The sequence below is a fragment of the Armigeres subalbatus genome, unplaced genomic scaffold (assembly GCF_024139115.2).
Source record: "Armigeres subalbatus isolate Guangzhou_Male unplaced genomic scaffold, GZ_Asu_2 Contig1724, whole genome shotgun sequence".
Taxonomy (NCBI): domain Eukaryota; kingdom Metazoa; phylum Arthropoda; class Insecta; order Diptera; family Culicidae; genus Armigeres; species Armigeres subalbatus.
The window spans coordinates 27,218-52,068 of record NW_026942533.1 but is presented as its reverse complement, the minus strand read 5'-3'; the positions used below and the strand labels follow the sequence as shown (position 1 = coordinate 52,068).

The following is a 24,851-nucleotide window of genomic DNA, read 5'->3' as shown; positions in this document are numbered from 1 at the left end:
AGCAGAACGATCGGCCGGTCATCGAAATTTTGTTCTGATTTGTGCGGATGAGTAAATTGACCAGAAAGTGAAAATATGCATCGAGTCCGGTCGTGTTTTCTTTAGTAAGCAGAACGATCGGCCGGTCATCGAAATTTCGTTTTGCTTAAAGCGGTCGATAATTAAAATTATTAGTGTTCGTTCGAATGTGTTTGTTTAAAATCAATCAAACACGCGCTATACACGGCATACTGTTTACCAAAACGAACCCTGTCACACTTCCTACCCCAAACATCCAACAACCCAGTGATTTCTCGTGGGAGTGCAGATTACCCGTCGGCTTCTATCAAAGCAAGTATCATATCAACATTTTTCTACCTATTCCTTTATTGACCTGCTTTCGGACACGGCCGGCACTTGTATTGCTTTTTTGGGTCGTCAGTTCTTACACATTGAAGATGATGTTCGTCCCAAACTTCATCTGTTGGTTCTCTGTGTACTTACAGCTTTACTTACTTACTTATGGATCCTGTACACCTCCGGTGGTGCAAAGGGCCGACTTGAAAGATCTCCATCCTGAGCGATGCCCGGCTATCGCTTTAACCTGTTGCCAGGTTAGATTTCGGTCGACTTCTTTTATTTCTTTATTGAGGCTTCTCCGCCATGAGCCTCTGGGTCTGCCTCTGCTGCGATGTCCCGCTGGGTTCCAGTCTAATGCTTGCTTACAGATTTCGTTTCCGCCCCTACGTAGAGTGTGGCCGACCCAGCCCCACTTCCGATCCCGAATTTCTGTTGTTATCGGCCTCTGGTGACTACGACGATGGAGCTCGTTGTTTGAGATCCAGTTGTGAGGCCACCAGGCCTGAATTATATACCGCAGGCATCTGTTAATGAACACCTGCAGCCGTTGAGTGTTCTCCACTGATACACACCATGTTTCGCTAGCGTATAACAGCACAGATTTCACGTTAGAGTTGAAAATTTGTATTTTGGTGCGTTCACTTATCTGCCTGTTTTTCCAGATATTTCTTAAACTCGCAAAGGCAGCCCTTGCTTTCTTGATCCGTGCGCCTATGTCGATCTTGGTACCGCCGTCTGACGCCATTTGGCTACCAAGATATTGGAAGCTTTCAACATTCTCCACTGGTTGCCCGGCTACTGTGAAACTGGAAGGAGTCACCGTGTTTACATCCAACGATTTGGTTTTGTTGACGTTGATGACTAAACCTGCCGAGGAGGAGCGATCGGCAAGGTCGTTGAGCTTACTCTGCATATCAGAGCGCCGTTGCGCGAGTAGTGCAACGTCATCCGCCAATTCGAAGTCGTTTAGGTGCTCCATGGTTATAGCATTGTTATAGGCTGCCATAACAGCCCGCGGTTTGGTTCACGGTCAATCGCATCTACCAGAATCTCATCGATTACGATGAGGAACAGTAACGGTGATAGAATACATCCTTGCCTCACACCAGCTACGACCCGGATAAGGTCGGACAGGACCCCATTGTGCAGCACTCTACACGAAAAAGCCTCGTACTGTGTGCTTCGATGAGGCCGATGATTTTCCCAGGAACCCCCTTGCGTCTCAGGTCGCCCCACATATTCTCGTGATTGAGACGGTCGAAAGCTTTTTCGTAGTCAATGAATACCAAGTAAAGGGACTCTTGGAATTCGTTGACCTGCTCCAAAATGATGCGGAGCGTGACAATATGGTCCACACAGGATCTTCCGGCACGGAATCCGGCTTGCTGCCGCCGGAGAGTCGCATCGATCTTCTCCTGGATCCGGGCTAGGATAATTTTGCACAGGACTTTGAGAACGGTACACAGCAACATAATGCCTCGCCAGTTATCGCATACAGTCAGGTCACCCTTTTTGGGCACCTTCACTAAGATACCTTGCATCCAGTCGACCGGGAAAGTTGCGGTGTCCCAGATATTACAGAAATAAACGATGCAGTAGTTGAGCGGATGTCATGGGGTCAGCTTTGAGGATCTCGGCTGACATGCGGTCGACCCCTGGGGCTTCATTCGATTTCATGCTTTGGATGGCTGTTTGAATCCCTCGCAATGATGACACTTCGATATCGACACCTGTTATACGTCGGATCCTAGGCAGACTGCATGCCGAGGTGGTGATGGCCTGGTTGGCACTGAAAAAGTTGTTCGAAGAGCTCGAACCAGCGTTTCAGCTGGTCAGTTGGGTCGGTCAATAACTGATCATTCGCGTCTTTCACAGGCATCGTTGCATTCATCTTCGCCCCGCTTAAGCGTCGTGAGATATCGTAGAGGAGGCGAATGTCCCCGGTTGCGGCGGCTCTCTCTCCTTCGTCGGCCAGAGAGTCTGCCCACGCTCGCTTGTCCCGTCGACATGAGCGTTTACTTCCTTCTCAAGAGCCGTGTATCGTTGACGGGCTAAGACTTTGGCTCCTCTGGTTTTCGATCGCTCTATCGCGGCTTTGGCTTCTCTTCGCTCCTCTATCTTCCTCCAGGTCTCATCGGTGATCCATTGTTTTCTCTGGGTGCGTAGTTCGCCCAGATTGTGTACTTACAGCTGACCTGGCAATAACCGTTAAAATCTTCAGTTTTGGCAATTCTGCTGTTTTTTTTCTTCTAAATATCCCAAAGTAATTCAATCACAGTTTTGCATACTTTTTAATATCTAAGAATCATTTTCTTCTAATGTCCAAAAATTTCATAAATTAGAAAGAACAAAAAAATAATTTCCTTCAATTTAATTTGTTTGGTAGGCAGAGCCCCAACATCTCCTAAAATAGGCTAAATGTTACTTTAAAACATTTTATTTTCTATATGGAGATAATCTAGTAGAAAAGGTGTTGAAATTAACTTTGTCTAAATTTCGTCTTTTTCCGACCATTATACAACCCAGAACCCCATATTATCCAGTTTGTTCGACAATCCAGTAATCCACTGACCCAATAGTCCGTTCTTTACGTCCTTACATTCTTTTACCAGAAAGTGCTTCAAGCTTTAAATTGATTAAATGATCAAATGATAATCTGTAAGTATAATATGCTTGGCAATATAATATTCACGATTGATTCAAACTACCTATAACGTATCGAATTAATGTCAATTCTATATTCCTGACATATAGAGTTCTTACCACATTTAAAACAAATCCATAGATTTTTTTTCTTACTTTATTAAAGTGTTTTTATTTTTAATTCTAGGATTTTTTGCATGGCCAAGAAGTTATGTACCATAAGGAACATGCACCATATTTGAAACAGGTCGACAGTCATCAGAAATCTTTGGTTATACGTGTAGATCCAAGGAGTTATGCTGTTATGCACATTCTATTATATGTACCACAAGGAGCATGCACCATATTAAAACCAAGCTGAATTACGTTTAAAAATCGCGGATTTTTTCAAAACTTTTTTACGTTGTTTTTTAATGGTCGAGAAACACGTAAAAACCGCGAAAAAAATCCATTTTCAATGAAGTCGTTTTTACGCGGTTTTTGGAATTTACGTGTTTTTTATACGGTTTTAATCAACGCTGAACGTATGCTGTGCATAAAAACCGACTCCAGTGTATATTTAACCCTTTGTTACATAATTGAAACCTGCAGATGAATAGATGTCAAACAAACTGAAATAACGCGTATGTTTGTAGTTGAACATAAACCATAATCAAATTCATAGGTTTGGGATCAATTGTTTCCATGACATATGCAAGACATATTAACATGTCCTGTCAGTGTGCCAAAACAATCGCAGTGAAATAATGGAAACAAAAATTAAATATTTACAATTCATTACCGTAAACGTCATGCGTGCAAAAATTTCGAGCTCTGCCATGAATGTCTCATCGCGATTTAGAGTGCCGACGGCGATGACATTAATGCCTGTGCCATTAATTTTCGATGTCGCTTTCATACGAGCCTTTGATGGATAATAGCACAATTTAATCATAATGAATTGGCCATGTCGAGCTCATCACACCCGTGAATGGGCAAAATGATCTTTATTTTCCTTCCGGATCTCTCCATTGTTCTCTTGGACAAAACGTATCCGAATATAATGAATATTAAAGAATACCATCGCTCAATCACGCGACATAATTTCAGCCTATTTGTATTAATTACTCATCAAGCGTGTTGAAGTTGAATAGCATTGTGCCAACGAATAATCTCGAGAAGCCTCATTATTGTCGCTCAAGCACCCATTATCATAAAATCCGTTACAGAGATTATGAAAGCTTATTCGTTCAAAATTGAAACACAGGTTCAAGAAATATGATCCGGTTATGGATTAGAATTTTATGAATAGGGTTATTGTTTCTTTAGTTAGATTTTAGTTTAGTCAGAATTTTCACATAAGATCGGCACAAATAATCATGATTTTCATTTAGTTTTCTGAACCGCTTGATTTTATAAAGGAATATTGATAAGATTAATGCAGTTTGCTTGTTGCTAACTTTTGTTATATAGCGCTATACGAATGCGTTTCAATAATATGACCTGAAAATAAACACAATTTCTCACTGCAAAGCATTTTGCTCAAGTTTCCTATATTTTCATTCCAGCTATATAGCTAACCCTGTTGCAACGTTCCAGAACCTCATAAAAGTTTATCCTGATAACGGCAGGATGGATTCAGAAACATGAAAATTGATTATACGGTTCACTCACACTGAAGCTTCTAAGGAAACAGCTTCCCCCAGCGCAATAAAGCAAAAGCTAAAGAGAAATGCCTTCGCTTTGGTCTTGGAGTTTGTGTATACACTTTGTGTTAATGTAATACACCAGAAAACATCATAAAATCGCAATCTAAATCAAAAACGGTTTATGTTCGTGATCCTTTTCTTTTACCATGTAATCACTCAACGGCAGTCGTGTAACGAAAGTTGTGACAAATCAAAGATGACAGGTGCTAGTATGATGCAGTACATATAGTACTTCCATTTTGCAATCAATAAATCGAAAACAGTGGCTGGTGTTTTACTCTCTGCTGAAACCATGGTGCTGACTTCTATGAGTAAAAGAAACAAAAATGATACTAGATATATACAAAAAATACTGAAAATCTGATATTAATTATACCATTCGTATTAAAAAAAACAGATTAATCCACCAAGCGGTGATGATGCCTTTCTCATGCATAGTAAAATGTATTGAAAAAAATCACACAAGGTCAAAAAAGCAGATCACATTTTTTCTATCATTTTGCATGTTTTTGCATTAATTACTACGCATTGACACCATTTTTGAAAAAAAAATTGTTTAAATAATTCCAGAACTCAATGTTCGATCAGGCCAATTTCCAATGGTAAACAATGGGATCGCATTCCCATTTTCAATTCTTCGTATGAACAATGCGTCAAGACGTGTGGAGTCACATGGTACAGCTTAGGTTAGTGTTAATGTTTTGACTGTTATTGCCTTTCTCGTACAACCAAGTTGTACCGAAAGGCTATCATTTCACTACGAAAACGAACTTTTTATAGTAGCCTCGGAAACCCATAGTGTTATATACCAATCGACTCAGCTCGACGAGCTGGGCAAATGTCTGTCTGTCCGTGTGACATCCTGGGTTGACCAGGAAGTGCTGGGTTAGGGGCCACCTCAATGAGGGAGGCAGGACTGCATCCCCGACCAGCTAAACCGTTTCCATTGTCCTTAAGCCCATCGTCCCTTCGGTACAACCAGAAAGTAATGCTTCAAAGGGGGGCCAGTGCATAACGCACCCTCGAAGTTAGCTGCGTGTCCTTGCAGCACCGAACATCGTGACTCGCTTTTTTAGAAGAACACCATGGTATCGTGCCAGCGCTTTGCCGGCTTTCCAGGTGGCCTTACCACTCCCTATGTCCTCGGAAGGTGGGCAGGGTCGACTTCGCGCCTGCTTCCCTCTGCACGACTGGTATCAAGAATGATGATGCCGCGTGCACCCCAAATTGACCTTTCTGCGATAGGGCCTATTCGCCAGCACACACAGAGGGACTGCCGACGCGGTGCCTACGCCTGCCCCAGCCTTGACTAGGACCCCTGTCCGTCCTCGGGCTCGGAACCCGCCTGGTTGACCGACACCGCGAAAGCGACGATACCATGTTGTTCTTCACGCGGCCACTTGTTCGATAAAAGGATCGAGTTCGACCACAGGGCACCGGTATGACCCATGAAGCCGACTCCGAACCCTTGGACCACCTCTTATTTGCGCCTGAACTAGCCATTCCTCGAGTCCACGCGCCACCTTCTGTGTAGCTCCGAGACGATTTGGACGATAGCCGATAAAACGGCGTTCCAGCCAACTTCATCTTTACACATCCTCCGGACTAGGTTGTCCGGGGTGGTGTCCAGACCACATGTGGCAAGCATGTGGTCACGCATTGTGCGAAAACGCGGGCACACGAACAACACGTGTTCCGCCGTTTCCTCTAAACCTACGCACACCGGACACTCGGGCGAGGCCGAGTGTCCGAACCGGTGTAGGTACTGTCTGAAGCAACCATGGCCTGTAAGGACCTGGGTCAGGTGGAAAGTGATTTCCCATGGCGTCTCTTGACCCACGTACCTATCTCCGGTATCAACCTATGTGTCCATCTACCCTTAGTGGAACTGTCCCACGCACGCTGCCATTTGACCATTGAGGCCAACCTGACAGTCCTACGGATGCCTCTCGTGTCGCGCATTTCGAAGCACTCTATGTTTTCACCGATAACTATGTCGATAGGCATCATACCGGTGATGACGCAAAGTGCATCGTGCGACACGGTACGGTACGCGCTCGCAACTCTTAGGCACATGAGCCTATACGTACTTTCTAACTTCGTTCTGTAGCAGTTAATACGCAGGGCCGTGCCCCAAGCTGGCCCCCATACCTCCAGTATGGACAGAGCAACGCTAGCCAGAAGCTTGCGCTTGCTGGCATAAACCGCAGAGCTATTGGACATCATCCGGGACAATGCCGCTATAGCTGTGGAGGCACGCTTGCAGGCGTAATTGACGTGGCTACCAAAGGTGAGCTTATTGTCGATCATTACCCCAAGAGTTTGATGGAGCGTTCAGAGGTGACCGTGCAGTTGCTCGCCCTTATCACCGCTTGTTGCTCCGACTTTCGGCTGTTAACAACAACCACCTCAGTCTTGTGGTGAGCCAGTTCTAACTTCCTGGAACTCATCCACTCCTCCACAATTGCGATCGAGTGGGCTGCAGTCAATTCCACCTCTTCGATCGATTCGCCGTAGACCTCCAGCGTAATATCGTCAGCAAAGCCGTCGATTGCCACGCCCACCGGGAACTTCAACCTCAAGACACCGTCGTACATGACGTTCCATAACACCGGACCCAGTATGGAACCTTGCGGAACCCCTGAGGTTATGTCAACGCACTTCCGACCCGCCTCCGTGTCGTATACCAGTACTCGATTCTGGAAGTAGCTTCCGAGAATCTTGTACAGGTACTCAGGAATTCCAAGACGCAGGAGCGCATCTTTAATAGCTGCCCAACTGGCACTATTGAAAGCATTCCTCACGTCGAGAGTCACTACTGCACAAAAGCGAACTCCCCTCCTCTCCGCGGATTTGGTAACCGACAAGATAGCTTCTACGGTCGACTTACCCTTTCGGAAGCCAAACTCGGTTACTCGATAGACCATCCGCACCCTCCGTGCGTATCAACAACCTATTGAGGATGATCTTCTCGAGCACCTTTCCCGCCGTGTCAAGCAGGCATATTGGTCTATATGCCGACGGATCCCCGGTGGTTTTCCGCTTTTGGCAATAGGACCAAGCTCTGCCTTTTCCATGCTTCAGGAAGACTCCCTCGTCCAGGCATCTCTGCATAACAGATCTGAACATCTCGGGAGCCTCGGCAATGGCCGCTTTGATGGCCAGAGTTCGGAATACCATCCGGTCCTGGCGCCTTACCTACACTAAGGGACTGTGCAATCCCCGCAAGTTCCGCCACCGTTACTCTTCCCTCGTCGGCCACCCTGGCCCGTGGCAGCTCCACAAAGTGAGGCCAGGGACTTGGGTCATGACGTGGGAAGAGCTCCGCGATGATCCTCTCCAGCATCTGCAGACCGCTCTGTAGGTGTCATCGCCCCACGTGTCTTGACCATTACGACCCTGTAGGCGTCACCCCATGGATTCGCGTTGGCACTTTGACACAGGCCCTCGAAGCAGGCTTTTTTCTTGATCTAATCTCAGTCTTAAGAGCGGCTCTAGCAGCCACGAACGCCACCCGTCGTCCAACACGCTCCTCTTCTGTTCGTGCTAGCTGCATTCGTCTCCGTGCTTTAAGGCAGGCGCGGCGAAGGTTCGCAATTGCTGGAGTCCACCAGTAAGCCGGTGGCATCCCATTCCTAGGGTGGACTTTCCTGGGCATGGTGGCATCGCATGCACGCGAGAGTACTGTTGCCAGCTACTCACCGCTCAGACCGAGAGTATTGTGCTCGCGGCGGAGCGCTTCCTTAAACACCTCGTCGTCGAAGTACGATGTCTTCAACATACGAGGGCTAGGCCTCGCCCCTTCTTCCGCCCGCTGAATATTGTTCGTATAGTCGATACTGTAGTGAACCGCCAGGTGGTCGCTGTGAGTGTAGCCATCATCTACCCTCCAGTTCGAACTACTCGTTTGGCCAGGGCTCCAGAACGTAACGTCGATAATCGACTCGGCACAGTTCCAGCTGTAGGTACTTTTGGTACCGACATTAGCCAAGTTCACATCCAACATGGCCAGTGATTCCAGCAGGATCTGCCCCAGTTGATTCGTGGATCGGCTTCCCCATTCCACGGCCCAAGCGTTGAAGTCCCCCGCTATCACCACCGGCCTACGCCCCATCAAGTTAGCCGTCAAACAATCGACCGAACTGCTCGATCGACCATCGAGGAGGCGCATAGCAGCTGCAGAAGAAGACCCCGTTGATTTTGGCAATGACGAAGCCCTCGTGTGTCGAAGACACCAACTCTTGGACTGGGTATTTCCCCGTTGTCCATATCGCCGCCATTTTAGACCCATCGGTGACCCAATTACCGTTCCTGGCGGGTACCCGGTAAGGATCTGCTATGATGACGATATCCGTCCCCCATTCAGAAGTTGCTGGGCTGCATCACAGTGGTTCAGGTTTAGCTGCGTTACCTGCACTGTGATTTTGCAGCACGCTTAAACGCCGGGCACTTCGAACCCCCCATGGGGTGCTTGCTGTTCGCAGCTTTGCTGGAACAGATCAAACAGTTGGGAGGGTTCGTGCAACATTGTGCCTTATGTCCCTCCAATCCGCAGCGTCGACAGAGCTTGCTTCTGTCAGGGCCTTTGCAGTCCCATTGCTTGTGCCCCGGTTCCAGGCACTTGAAGCAAACTTCTGGTTGCTCATATATGCCCACAGGGCATACCGACCACCCAACCTTGACGCTCCCTAACTTGACTACCTTGGAGGCGTCCGCTGCAGGTAGCCGAACCAATGCTACCTGTGCCCCTGCCGGACCTTTCCGTAGCCGAATGGCTGCGGTGGACGCCTCCACTTCGCACTGTCGCCGCAGTGCCGTGACGAGCTCTTCGAATTCGGTGATCTCGTCCAGGTCTTTAACCCTTAGATTCACCTCCGTCGTGAGTGCCCTTACCTTGACCGTCTCGCCTAGGACTTCCTCCGCCAACTTCTTGAAGGCGGCGCCCGTTTGCGAGACGCCCCGCTTTAGCTCGAGGATCATCTCGCCATTCCGAGTACGCCTTATTCGACGTACGTCGGCGCCGAGTTCACCGAGCTTGACGTCACTCCTCATCGCCTTCCAAGACGTCCGAGTACTTAGCCTCGTCCGTTTTGATGACTAGGGCATCGCCCCTGGAGCGATTGGCGCCTACCCTAGACTTCTTGCTACCCTCATTCGCCTGGGCCTTCTTTTCGGCCCTTGACGTCTTCGGTTTCCTCTTGTTCTTGACCAAGGTCCAGGAGGCGTCATCCCCCTCTATTTCCCTGGTCTGGGGCGGCTGAGAGCTCTCAGCCTGCCGTAACCCCTTACCACCGTCTTTCCTGGGTGGACGGACCTTTCCAGGTCCTTCCTCCCCCGGTTTTGGAGGTACCTGGCCGGGGTTCAGCTTCCCAGCCCCACTACCCTTGTTCGGGGTAGTAACCCTCCGCGTTTTGGGGCGGCCCCCAGGGAGCTCATCCCCTGGAGACTGTCTCCCGTTTTTGTGTCTGCTCCTTTGGAGCAGTTACCCGACGTGCCTGCGAATACTTGAGCCTCAGTCTTGGTAGACTTTGGCACCACCGTCTTCGCTGGCACGCCCTCGGTCGATTCGACCTTGCCCAAATCCGCGAATTCTTGGGCCTCAGTCTGGGTAGACCTCGACTCCATGGATTTCACGGGTTCGAACTTGGCCGTCCCGACCGCCGTTTCAAGCTTGGCGTCCAACATCGACTTTCGAAGTTTCTGCAAGCTCCTCTTGAGGTCCTTACTGATATTATGCTTCGATGACGCAAAGTCGATGATGGCGTCCAGCTGTTCCGTCGCCACCTCGAAGGCCGAGAGCCCATCGCGTTTGCGGTTCATCGCCTCCACAAGCCATGGGCCGTCAATAACCTCTACCGGCGTTTTTTAGCCGAGAGGAAGGTTAAGTGACCCACGCTGGCGCTGCGCACTGAGCTGCCGACTATTGCCTCTGGCCTCCTAGGCGGAGACCTGAACAACCCACCTCTTGCGAAGGGGTTGTTGCCTACACTACTACCACTAGTTGAATTGTCTTGGTTTTCCATTTTGATCCCACGAGTTGCTCGGGAAAGAGATCCACCACGCCAGAGCCCAGCATGACGCGGTAAGGGACAATTACTGTGGGGGTGCCCAGGTACCCCACAGGCTCCGTTAAAGGCCTAGCTTATTATTTCACCTTCTGGCCATGTATCCCCTCGGCACGGGTCGCTTGACGCTTTGGGATTAGGGGTTAGGGACGATGGTCCCAGTCTAACTCTGCAGTGGCCATGGGGAGGGGTCTCGTCAAGCCCTTGGACAAAGTCCCTGCTGCCCCCTCTGTTTGTGTGTTGTGTGTGTGTGTGTGTGTGTGTGTGTGTGTGTGTGTGTGTGTGTGTGTGTGTGTGTGTGTGTGTGTGTGTGTGTGTGTGTGTGTGTGTGTGTGTGTGTGTGTGTGTGTGTGTGTGTGTGTGTGTGTGTGTGTGTGTGTGTGTGTGTGTGTGTGTGTGTGTGTGTATGTGTGGCTCAAATTAGTATGGGAAAACTTTTTCAATTTTTGATTGGCCGCCCTCTTATTCAATTCTATTTGATGCCCTGATGCTCTGGACAGAATTTCAGCCAATTTGGTCAACGTTTGGGCAGTGCTAAACTCGTTTGGAAGTTTATATGCAAAAATGTGTGCAAAAACATCCAAAACAGTGAATTGCAGTTGGACGGCACAACTTACGATGAAGAACTATGATACTCACTCAGATCATAAAGAATTCAATACAGAATGCTATGTAGAAAACCATGAGAAGATTAGAGTTTGCCCAGCTAAGTTATTAGCATTTCTCTGAAGTGGGGTTTGAGCAAATTTCGTTTCTTTTACCTTTGAAAAGAAATAAATTCACCCTACAACACTCCAGTAAAATGCTAATATCTTTGCCTAATAAACTCTAATCTTCTCGCGGTTTTCAGCATAACATTCTGTATTTAATTCTACAAAAACTGAATGAGTATCATGGTTCTTGATCGTAAATTGTGTCTAACTGCAAATCACTGTTTTTGGATATTTCTGCATACATTTTTCCATAAGAACTTCCAACGAGTTTAGCACCGCCCAAACGTTGACCGATTTGGCTGAATTTTGTCCAGAGCATCAGGGCATCAAATAGAACCGAATAAGAGGGCGGCCCATCAAAAAATTTGAAAAAGTGTTTTTTGAGCCACCCTAGTGTATGTGTGTGCACAAAAGCTATAAAAAACATTAGACAACTTTTCGTATAGTAATCCTTAACCGATTTTCTCGCAACATGTTGCATTCGAAAGGTGGTAAAGCCTAGTTGATCACTATTGAATAATAACAATCGACCTGTCATAAGACGAGTTTAAACAATCCCATTGAATTCCACCACTTTAATTGTATCCTGACAGATACGTATTTCGACCTCAACAGTAAGGCCGTCTTCAATTGTCTCATGCTTGACTCGAGTCTTGAGTCTTGAGTCGAGTCAAGTATGAGACACTGAAGACGGCCTACGGTTGAGGTCGAAGTACGTGTCTGTCAAGATACAATTAAGTGGTGGAATCAAATGGATTGTTTAAACTCGTCTTATGACAGGTGAAAACATTCCACTAAAAGCTCAACATAATTTTCTTATCAACAATCGACCGTTGCGTTTAAAGTTTTTAGAAACGGTACATCGAACTTTATTAGCGCCATATAAGGTTGGTGCATTGGCTAAATGCGAGAAAGGCAGTATCACTACTCGGTGAATTAAGTTGGGGTTTTAACTTTCAAACAACCTACTGCTGGGCTCTTGGACATTTACGCCAACAGTAAAAAGAAACTATTTGGTCTTTCATTCATTTGTTCATAACGCATTATGAACACGGGAAGGATGGAGAAACTACAACTAATTACTACATGTCAAGTAGTGAAACTCAATGGACATTTTTTTCACTCATATAAAAAATTAAAATCTAATTAATAAATAAAAAAAAAGATTTTTTGATTTCACTCTACTACTCTTTTTGATCAATGACTGATTACCGTTAGAAACACCTCATCTGCGGATAGACTCTATCACAGCAGAATCTATTTTGTATGCAGTCGGGTGTAGCCGAAGAAAAATCTTCCTGATAGTAAGAACATAAATTTCCTATTCTTTATCGGAAGCAGGAGTATTTCCTAATGATGAGGTGCATATGCACAGTCAGGGTGCAAACCTTTATAAAGTGCAAGCATTCTTCTACTGGTCTACCCGTTTTCGCATACTGAGCAAACTGCACAATAGACTGACCTCATGAACAAAACGTTTATACTTTCATAACGTTTATACTTTTTGATCGCATTATGAACATGGGAAAGATGAAAAAGCTACAACTAACTACTACAAATGTCAAGTAGTGGATCAGAATGGACATTTTTCTTCCCTCATTATAAAAATTTCAAATCACATTAACAAATGATTTTTGTTTTCGCTCTACTCTTTTCTTTCGCCATCGTCGACTGATTATCATAAGAAACACCTCAGCTGCGGATAGACTCTATCACAGCAGAATCTATTTTGTATGCAGTCGAGTGTAGCCGAAGAAAAATCTTCCTGATAGTCAGAACATAAATTTCCTATTCTTTATCGGAAGCACGGGTGCATATGCGCATTCAGGAAGCAAACCTTTATAAAGTGCAAACATTTTTCTAAAGATCACCCGTTTTGGCATACTGAGCTAACCGAACTGCACAATAGACTGACCAAAGAATGGGTGTCTACTCATCTGTAAAAACAAAATTCCCTGATTTTTCCAGGTTTTTTCCAGGTGTTTTACATTAATTTCCAGGTAAAAAAAACGTGCCATATACAGATATTAGCAGCAAAATAATCAATTCAAAAAGTACATACATATTGCGAAAATGTTTTTTAAAGAATTTGTTGGTAGCCTCACATGAACAATGTTGTAAATTACTTAAGAAATTCTTCCAGGAATACCTTCTCGCAAGTTCACCCGGAAATTGCTTCAGCCATTGAATCAAAATTCCCAAAGGAATCACAAAGGAAACTTCTCCAAGTATTCCTCTGAAAATTTCTCCAAAGGTTCCATCGGAAAATTCTCCGTATTTTAAGAATTGTTTCAGAACTTCCTCCAGGATTTAATTTGAAAATTTCTTTGCTAAAACTTTAGAAAACGAATCAAGGAATTGTTTCGGAGATTCCTTTAGAGACGCATTTGGCGATTCCTTTACGATTTTTTTGTTGAAATTTCTTTAGGTGTTTGATATTCTTTTAATTTTTTAGAAACAGAGAAAGAATATCTGCCGAAAGATCACCAACTCATAAAATAGCAAAATGGTTAGTCAAAGAATTTAAACATTTTGGTTAAGAATTCTTTCTAAAATTTATTTGAATTTTATTTCAGCTGTTTTTTTTTAGAAACTTAAGAAAACTTCTCAAGAAATGTTCCCAAAATATGTTTGGGAATTTTTTCTGGAAATCCTTCAGAACTTCTTACGAAAACTCCTTCAGGAAATGTGTTGATGCAAATTGCTGGGAGATTTCTGGTTCCATGACGTTAGGCAAAAGAACGTTAGGCATAAGAACGTTAGGCATAACACCTTCTTTATGTCGTGGGCTGTTTTTGGGGCATTTTATGCTTAACAACCTTTATGCCTAAAGTACTCATGCCGAACATCCTGATACCTATTCGCGTGACCAACATCTAGTTTGCTTGGACCTAGCAGCCAAGGTGCCGGTCCAGTACTATAAGTGTCAAACGGCCAAGTTTTAGCCTATTCTGATTACGCTATTTATGATTATAAATATCATGATAAACAACAACCTGATGCCATCCCCATACATTCAATTTTCTTTCTCAGGTTTAACACGATATTTATTAAGATAAATAATCTAATCGTAATCTGAATAGGCTATTAAGCTTATTGAAGCATATTTTGGCAGAATAATTTCAATGGTTGCAGCGCCACTAGCGTTCTATTACTGCTTTACTGTAAAAAAAACTTCGGAAAATGCTTCAGATTTTCTTTTGAGATTCCTTGGGATTTTTTGGGAACTCATTCAGAAGAATCTTGAGGAAAACTTTAGAAAACAGCTGGAGGAGTTTTTCCGGATATTTTGCTTTTAAGAATTCTTTGAAAAATCTTCGAGAATACCTTTAGAAACTCATTTGAAAAATCTATTCGGGATTCCTACGGCTGTTCTTTCAAGAATTTCTTCAGCAAAAACTCTTCACAAATCACTATTTATTGAAGAAACCATACAAAAAATCGTCCGGAAATTCGTTTTGAAATTCTTCCGAATTCTTTTTGGTTTTATTCTGGAATTTCCTCCAGAAATAATTTAGAAAATTGCTAATCATTCTTATAGACACTCTCTTAGTGATTTCTTTGAAAAATCCTTGGAAAACTGATCTCTAAATTTCTTCGGAAGTTCCTCCAGAAATTGCTTTGAAAATCCTAACTAATTTAGTGGAGGAGAAAAGGCGAAAAGGAGAATAAAATTGGATAAAAGCTGTTCCTACATTTGTAATACCTGCTATTGCCGGCTTTATCGCATTATCAAGAAAGGAAACGAGCCAGCAGCTCCAAGTGCAGTTAATATAGAATATGAAAATCAAGAACTCACCGTTTCTGAACCATCGAAACTTGATGATCTCGCCGTTGCCGGACCATCAGGCACCAATAATTTCGCCGTGGCGGGACCATCTAGAGTGAACAATTTCGCCGCACCAGCAAACATCAATAATGGTGGTTTCGAAATAATCGATCCCAATGCCGCTGGATCATCGGAAATTGACGCTGTTCCTAGTGTTGGTAAGTAGAATAATCTCTTCTTTTGTTCATTCAGACATCATGATTTGCTACGTTATACTAGTTGTACTCGATTATTCAGAAAATTGAAAAACATCAGTTCCGTATAATCTTACCTCAACCTAGTAGCTCAATTTGTAGAGCAGTTGCCTATCATGCAACAAATTAGAATAATCGAATACAATATGTATTACATTATATGAAGAAACATGCTTCTAACTAATAGTTATTTTTCCATCTTGTTTTCAGAATCTTTGTTTTCTTTGGAATCAACGAGGGCTGAATCAATTGGTAGCGCTGGTGCCCAGAAACCCGGAGACGGTCAGGAAATTCTTCAACAAATGAAGGCAAAATTTGATGAAATATCTGACAGAAACGATCGATATAGGATTCTAACTTCCCTTCCCAAATCCTGGACTGCATACAAAATGATGCAAGAATTCGGTGTTTCGCAACGAACTGCTCAACGTGCAAAGACATTACAGATTGAAAAAGGTTTTATGAGCACACCGGAGACCAGAGTAAATATGTTGTCTTTGAGCGATGATACTCTAACTGTAGTTATGGACTTTTATAATAGTGACGAGATAAGCAGAGCATGTCCTGGGTTAAGGGATTTTGTTATTGAAAATATGGCAGGAGAAAAAGTGCATGTACAGCGCAGGTTACTTTTATGTAACCTTCGTAAAATTTATTCAATTTTCAAAGAGCAATATTTTACTTTTTAAAATTAGATTTTCAATGTTTTCCAGCAGCCGCCCATAAAATTGTATTCTAGCTGGTTCAAGTGGAACCTATATTGTCTGCGTATGCATTTATCATCAGAATGTTAAATTAATGTTTAAAACCCTTAAGGACAAGAAACTTATTCATAACCATTTAAAAACGTATCATGACTAGTTTTTAAAATACTTTGTGAAAATCCTACGGAGAAATGTTGGTTGAAAACCTGTGATCATTGCCCGGGTACGCAGACACTGGTGAATGACCTGATGAATTTTCTTGAAAATGTCGATTCCTTAGAATTTAAACAATGGAAGCAAACAGATCGTTGTCATTTAAGGTGAATCGCGTTGGAGTCCAATTAAAATCTACATAGCGCTTAAAAGGGCACATAACTCGAAAAGTAAACGACAGACAAAAACGGAAAGTAGTTTTTCACCTTTGCTCACTTGCAGCATACACGAAAAAGGATTTCCAGATGTGCTAACCGCCTAAATATTTACATTTGTGCGAGCAAAAACGCGAGGTGAGGGATAGCACGGCCATTGTGGCTGCCATTTTTGGACGCCGCCGTAACTCACCTTAAATTCAATGCGAATGGATGCAGAAGAGTATGTGGAAACATTTTTAGAAAAATTAAGCGAATTATCTCCGCATAATTTTATTGCAGAGCAACAAGGAAACTACTTAAAACAACTTAAAATTAATTTAGAAGCAACTGATTGCATTATAATTGCTGACTTCTCTGAAAATTACTCTTGTGTTATTCAGAACGCTATACAAGGTTTTCATTGGGCAAACGCTCAATGCACAATCCATCCTTCTGTCATATATTATAAGGATGAAGCACAAAATTTAAAGTTTACAAGCTTCATAGCAATCGCAGAATTTACTAAACATAACCATGTTGCCGTTCGGCTATTTATAACAAATTGTGTGAATTTCATTAAAAAAAAGCTACCTTACCTGAAAAATATCCATTTTTTTCTGATGGATCAGGCAGTCAATACAAAAATAAGATGACTGCTTTCAATTTGTGCCACATGTACAAAGACTTCGGTCTTAAAGCAGGGTGGAACTTTTTTGCCACTTGCCATGGAAAAGGGCCTTGTGACGCTTTAGGAGGTGTTCTAAAGCGAAACGCTTCAAAAGCAAGTTTACAAGGCCATAATATTACAACTGCATAAGAACTTTACTCTTGGGCTACTAAAGTAGATTCCAAAATATATTACGAGTTTTTCTCAGAAAAAGATTACAATGCAATGGAAAAGAAAATAAAGAACCGTTATACTCGTGTAAAACAAATCTCTGGGACACAATCGTTTCATTACTTTAAGCCACAAAATGAAAATTACATTGTCGTGAAACGGTTTTCGTTTTCAGATGATGAAAAGTGTGTTAAATTGTAAGAATTTTGCTATGTAATATTTTTTTTGATGAATTATGAAAAATAAAAATAATCAAATTAAATGCTGAGTTTTAATTGAAGGTAATCAGAGAAAACCATTGCTTGTAGTCTAAAGCTTTGAGATTTGAGCTACCATTCCTCAATATAGCAGAGCCAAGATTCTCTCAAACAGCGCTGGTTGCCAAATTTTTAATAATACCAATGGAAAGCATTCATTACACAAAGAATTTCAACGTAGATTTCATTGGTCGGAAAAAATGTGTTTTTTGGACTTCAAAATTGATTTTTTAACTTCACTAAATATTTTAAAAAATCTACACGCTAAAAAAAATATATTCTAGTTTCAGTTCGGTTCACTCAAAATGACCTTTTGTGGAATAATTCAAAATAGTAAAGTTTACTCAGTCGTGGTTTACGCTACCACTCCAAATTCGGCATGAGTGCCTCTGCAACCCTTATGAGCACTCATGCTGAATTAGGACGCTAACGGACCATTGTGGTTCCAGTTAAAGCGTAAACCATGGTTGAGTAAACCCTAGCAATGTTGGTCTCTGCTTTTAAACAATTTGAGGGTGATTTATAGTTCTTACATTTCATGGGGTCAGAATTGGACAAGCATCCCCTACTTTTGATAGGTACATTACTTCACAAATAAAACTAGATTTGTAAACATGGTTATCATGAATTTATTAGGAATAAGTTTGATAACTTCAACAGAATGATTCCTGCAGTTATTTTGAAGTGATGGAAAATTATGCTCATTCCATGTGTGTATGTTCAGAAATTTTCAAAAAAATGTAACACAAAAACGGCTCGATAAACATTTCTAATTTTTGATATGTTATCAAAAATGTTTGAAGTTTCATAAATAAAATATAAAATATATAGTCGTTGTGGTCCAACATTTCAAAAATCATAAAAAACGAATATTTTGGCCATTTTAGCAAATTTGAGTACACCAATACACCAAACCAATATTCTTAGTAAAAACTAGAAGTAATAAGCTTTCTATCCATAAAAAAACATTGCAAATCGATACAGTGGTTCAAGAGTTATGATTTTTTTTAAATAAAAAAAATCGAAAAATAGCGATTTTTCTGGTAACCCTATATCGAGCATGGTAATTTTTATAAAAAAATAAAAAAATACGGGTCTAATTATTTTCGATGAAGAACATACCAAGCGATTTTTGAGCAAAATTGGAAAAAACTTTTTTTTCAACTCTATTCTTTTCCTGTGGAATCGCTGCATGATCACCGGGTATTGAAATTTCCTGATTATGTCAGGAATTCCCTGATAATTCCAGATATTTTCCAGGTGGGGAGAAATTGGGTTGTTGAGCAGAGAAAAATATGAGGTTTTTTATAGTTTAACATAAAGAGCATGCTTTTCTGATCTCCAACATATTTTTATTTTGTTTGTAAACCTTTTATTTTCATTTTTGTATAGCGAACAATAAGCCATTTTAATCGATAGAATGACACTAACATTCATAGAATGACAGTTGGCCCATGCAGCATAAGAACAAATTTTTAGTCCCATATAAATTTAAAATGCAAATTAAAAATAGTTCCGGGGCTCCAATAATTCTGAAAAATTGGGGTTAGGCTCAGTTTTTTATGCAGATTCAGAATATGTAAAAACATGTATACCCTAAACAACCCAATTCCCTGATAATTCCAGGTTTTCCAGGTTTTTCCAGGTAGTAGACACCCTGAATTAATGGAGTAGTATTTTCGCTAATGACAGAATTAGGTTTACACAGGAGATCGTAGTGTGCTCTGAAATATGGACAAATTGCAGCGGAAGAAGGCATAATGGAAAATATTGGCGTTCCAATGAGAAGATTGATGCGACTCTCCGACGGCAGCAGAGTGTATTCCGTGCCGGAAGATCCTGTGTGGACTATATTGTCACGCTCCGTATCATTCTGGAGTAGGTGAACGAATTCCAAGAGTCGCTTTACTTGGTATTCATTGACTACGAAAAAGCTTTCGACCATCTCAATCACGAGAATATGTGGGGCGCCCTGAGACACTAGGGGGCTCCTGAGAAAATTATCGGCCTCATCGAGGCACAGCAAGAAGCCTTATCGCGTAGAGTGCTGCACAATGGGGTCTTGACTGACCTTATCCAGGTCGTAGCTGGTGTGAGGCAATGATGTTTTCTAACACCGCTACTGTTCCTCATCGTAATTGACGAGATTCTGGTAGGTAATTGACCATGAAACAAACCGCGTTCTGCTATGGCAGCCTATAACCTTGGAGCACCTAACCCAGGTAACATTTTAAGTTTTATAACACTCTTAAATACCATAATTTACTCTTCAAGAGTGTTATAAAACCAGTATGAAAACCAAATGTTACTAGGGAAACGACTTCTAATTGGCTGATGACGTTGCACTCCTCGCTTATGGCCCGTTTACATATGAGCTAGTTCTAGCGGACAATGCACTATCCGACAATACTAGCACGATATTAGCGTCATATAAACAGGAATTCTCCTCGCTAATAAGCGTTTACATTATGCTGCCGCCAGAACTAGCTCATATGTAAACGGGCCATTAACGGCGCTCTGATATGCAGATTAATCTCAACGACCCTGCCGAGCGCTCCTCTTCGGCAGGTATAGTTATCAACGTCAACAAAATCAAATCGTTGGATGTAAACACGGTGACCCCTTCCAGTTTCACAGTAGCCGGGCAACAGTGGAGGACGTTGAAAACTTCCAATATCTTGGTAGGCAAATGGCGTCAGACGGCGGTACCAAGATCGACCTAAACGCACGGATCAAGAAAGCAAGGGCTGCCTTTGCAAGCTTAAGAAATATCTAGAAAAACTCAAAAGGTGCAGCTCAAGGGAAACCCCTTGGTGCAGCCCGATCGGGTTGTACGCAAAGGTGATGTAGGACTACGTAGCTATACGAAATAAAAATATTAACATTGGGCAAACTGCTCAGAGGTCATCTGAACCAAGAAGGCGAAGAGTTGCTCCCAGTTTGATTGTCTTTGAGTCTCACCATGGAATTAACATGACTCATCGGTCGCATCTGCGCTGAAGCCACTCGACTGGCTTTCAGTGGAGGATATCTCAATTCTAGAAGACACCATTCTCAAAATGTCCGAAATAAAGCAGATATAAGAAGAATCAGAAGTGATATGAAACCAAACGCAAATATATTTATTTGCGACGTTTAGTTTTAGCCCGCGGAGGGAACGTACGTGGCAAAGTGAGGACAACTCCAAGAATTAATAACACATAGTTATTTTAGGACTTAAACTATTTATCCAAGAAGAGGTATTAGCGTGTTAATCGATTTTTCTGTCATCGGCGGATTATTTGGTTTTGTTTCTGTTAGTCATTGGAATTGAAATGTTTTTTTCGAGCTACCATTTTATAACAAAAGAAGGTCAATTCGAGATAAATTTTCTTTAAAGTGCTAAACTTAATTGTTTTGCGACGGCAGAGAGCTACTCTTCGGTAGCAGAATCACAAACGCTCGATGGAAGGGATGATGCAATAAATTTGTTTGAATGGATGGAATCACTCACAGCAACCAAGCTACTAGGCCAAACGCCGATGCCATTAAAACAGACCATTTTTGCAATCAACCCTGAGAAGAACAAAGTTTCTTTTCCCAATGCGCCTTTCCAATAACTAACGGAATCTTGCGTTGAAATTGTCCGACAGCCACTTGATGATTTTTCGCTAAGCATCCACCATTTGTAATAAATTTTCAGCATTGCCACTGGGGCAACCCACGCCTTCATGCTGCTGTGTCCGCTCCGCTGCATAAAATCTTGTTCAACCGCTCTTTGCGGAATCAAAATGCAAAGCAGCTTTCTTGTATTCAATAAATTAGGCCCGTTAGCCCCGCCCCTTTGCGATCTGATATGGGTGTAAATATGTATAATGTGCACTCATAACGATTGATGAAAAGGTGGGGCTAATGGAATTACAGTGGACTCTCTGCATCTCGATGTTCTATATCTCGGTATCTCTCCCTTTGTCGATGATTTCCTCTGTCCCTTCAATCAATATACATTTAGGCTTTCGTTATCGAGGTTATCGAAATGTTTAACCTCTCTATCTCAATATCTCTCTATCTTGATGTGTTCTGATCATATTTTGTTCAGGATTCATTCTCCTTATGTCGATATGTTCTAATTTGAGGCTACTAGACCATTTTGAATAATAACAAACATATCAACAACAGCAAACGACATTTGTTTTGTTGTCTCATCGCAACGAGCTTATTTTTGATCTAGTACCCATTTCAATTTTCCTTCCATTCCTCGATATTTCCATATCTCGATGGTCCCTTAAATATCGAGAGGTAGAGAGGCGACTGTACTTCATTAGATATAAGAAAGCTGTTTTCCGGCGCGCGAGCCATTTTGATCGGGATTCCGCAGACAACGAACCATTTAGAGAATGGCAAATTCTAAGAATCCTATGAAATTTTCTCGCAAGATTCTGAAATTGGTTATGAGCTGTTGGTTATCTAAGATGCGTATTACTGTGAAGAATAACAGCAGAAATTTGCAGCTGCAGTAGATATTTTCCACTGAGGTGGCGTCTACATCGATTTTGACGTAGGACTTACGTCTCTCTTTACTATACCGGTGTCATTACAAAATTTCTAAATCGGCCGCGTTACGCTGTGTTGAAAGATTTCAAACGTTAATAGCTTTTATCCCAGTGAACAGATTTCAGCAGTTAACCCTTCAATCGACAGCTTTCAAGTATGCCTTTCATATTAATGCTTGATAATATCCGAAAACTTGTTTCAATAGGCCTAAAACTGTTTTCAAAGCAAAACATTGAATTCACGAAAACCTATAAATATGGGTACCGCATCATTTTTGCATCATTCCGTTACCACGCTCTGATTGGTGCAGACGTCAACGAATGAGCTCACGCTAGGTCTGCTAAGAAGGCATAAAACAGCGCAGCGCGAATTTTTCCTCTCAATCTGACCGAAACAGGCAAAGCAATAACAGCATCGCATCGTCCGAATTTTGAACGGTTGCATCATCGTATCAGCCACGCATTCGCAAACCTACAGCCTTTTTAAGAGCAAGGCAGAATCGTCAGCATCATCGGCATTTTCAGCCCGGCATTGTCGAGAAGCCAACAGTAAGCGCGGCACGGCGGTGTGTGACGATAGAGTGTCGACAACAACACTACTGATCAAGTTTTCTCGGCCGATGGCAGCAGCGGTTAAGCGTTTGGTATTCCTGCAGACATCGATTCATAATGTTTTAAACAATCATAAACTCCCACCTGTCATAAGACGAGTTTATACAATCCCATTGAATTCCACCACTTAATTGTATCTTGACAGATACGTATTTCGACCTCAAAAATAAGGCCGTCTTCAGTGTCTCGTACTTGACTCGACAGTTGAACCGCTCAAGAGGAAATTTACATCTAACATTGTGAATGGATCTTTTCAGAACCACTAATATACTTAGTGAAGAGTTTTTCGCAATAGAATCATTTTGAAAATGTAGTACAATCAACTAATTAGAGAGCGTTTGCGTGACAATTTTATTAATTCGCGTTCCTGGCGATGAATTGTTACAAAATTCTGTCTTCCTCGCTCACGACAAAAGAAAATGCGTTTCTTATTCCAAGATTTCAACAAAAATTTTGAAATTTCTCCATTAGAATTCCAAAAATTGTCACTGTTTTGAGTCTAAATATTTCAATTTAAAATTTGATTTATTTGTTGATGTGAATAGGTAAATAGCTACTGAATTTTGACTTAGGACTTACGTCTCTCTTTACTATACCGGGTGTCATTTCAAAATATTCAAATCGATCGCGTTACGCTGTGTTGAAAGATTTTAAACGTTAATCTCAGTTCGTCTCAGTGGACGAATTTCTGCGGTAAGCCCCTCAATCGACAGATTTCAAGTATGCCTTCCATGTCCATGCTTGATAAGACCCGAAAAACTTGTTTCAATAGGCATGAAACTGTCACAGACATTACCCACTGTTCGTTTTTTACAAAAGCCACCATTTTATACAAAATAACCCGAATAAACTTTCTTCAAAATGCAAAACTCAATCGTAACTAGCAAATTTGATAGCACCACAGAGAACAGACGTTGAAGCTGCACTCGCTATTATATTATATTCCTTATATATAAGGAAAATCACCCAATTACGGCATCAAATATTAAAATCTTAAGAAATGTCTCTTCCCATGGAAACTCGATGTAGCTGAGAGTTTGGAAATCCACCGACAGGTACAAACAGCGCTGTTGAATAAGGATCAGGGAAATGGCAGCTCTTGGCTTTTCAAGTTTCTACCTAAACAATAAAGTAATTTACTGTATAGGTAAATAAAGTAGGCAAATAAGATTAGATTAGGTACCTAGCGTAGTATAAATAGTGTAAGTTGCGATTGTTTTCTTCAAGTCGAGTCAAGTACAAGACACTGAAGACGACCACACAGTTGTGGTCGAAATACGTATCTGCAAAGATAACGAAAATTAACTGGTGGAATTAAATGGACAGTACTTAATTTGTCTTAGCTGATTTAATGCATTCCACTAAACGAGCTTAATATATTTTTCTGATAGTTTTTCTGCCAAGGGTCCCCCCTTGGGAAAAAAAATTCAAAAACGAAAAAATTTTTTTTTCGATGGTTGCAGGCTTGCAGCAATGCATTCAAATGACCGCAAATGCATATGAATTGATGGAAAAAATAAAATTTATCCCCCTAAAGTGCTATTTCGATCTTTCTTATGTGTTTTTCTTATTAGCGGGAAAATGCAACAAAAATAAATAAAAGATTTTAAAAATTAGGTTTTACGTTAAATATACAAGAAAGGCAAAGTATTCTTCACGCTAATCACGCCATAATTTAACACATAAAATTTAAAATAATTATTACCAATAAGAAAAAGTATATCTTTGTCATCCTTATTAACGAATTATAACTGAAAATCCATTTTCCACTCGAAACTTACGATCTGTTCGTAAAAAACCGTTCTCAAATTGACATTAAAATTTTATGGCTCCAATTTATCTGGGGGATTACAAGGTAGTAAATATATTCACTACATGAGAAATAATAAGTAGAGCTCTTGTTAATGAACAGAAAAACATATAATTTGTTGGTGGCAATGTAGTTGCCACTGCCTTATAAATGGTTAAACCGCTCTTTGCGGAATCCCGATCAAAATGGGTCGCGCGCCGGAAAGCAGCTTTCTTCTTCTTCTTCTTCTTCTTCTTCTACTTCTTCTTCTTCTTCTTCTTCTTATTGGCATTACATC

The 24,851-nt window shown here is 41.9% G+C and overlaps 1 protein-coding gene across 1 annotated transcript; it reads left to right on the top strand.

The window, feature by feature from the left end:
* The first annotated feature begins 5,318 nt into the window (after positions 1-5,318).
* Positions 5,319-24,251, top strand: LOC134203256 (uncharacterized). Its single transcript, XM_062678130.1, has 4 exons — positions 5,319-5,345; positions 15,186-15,435; positions 15,682-15,953; positions 24,228-24,251. Exons 1-4 carry the CDS (start codon positions 5,319-5,321, stop codon positions 24,249-24,251), a joined length of 573 nt encoding a protein of 190 aa, XP_062534114.1.
* Positions 24,252-24,851: the final 600 nt, after the last annotated feature.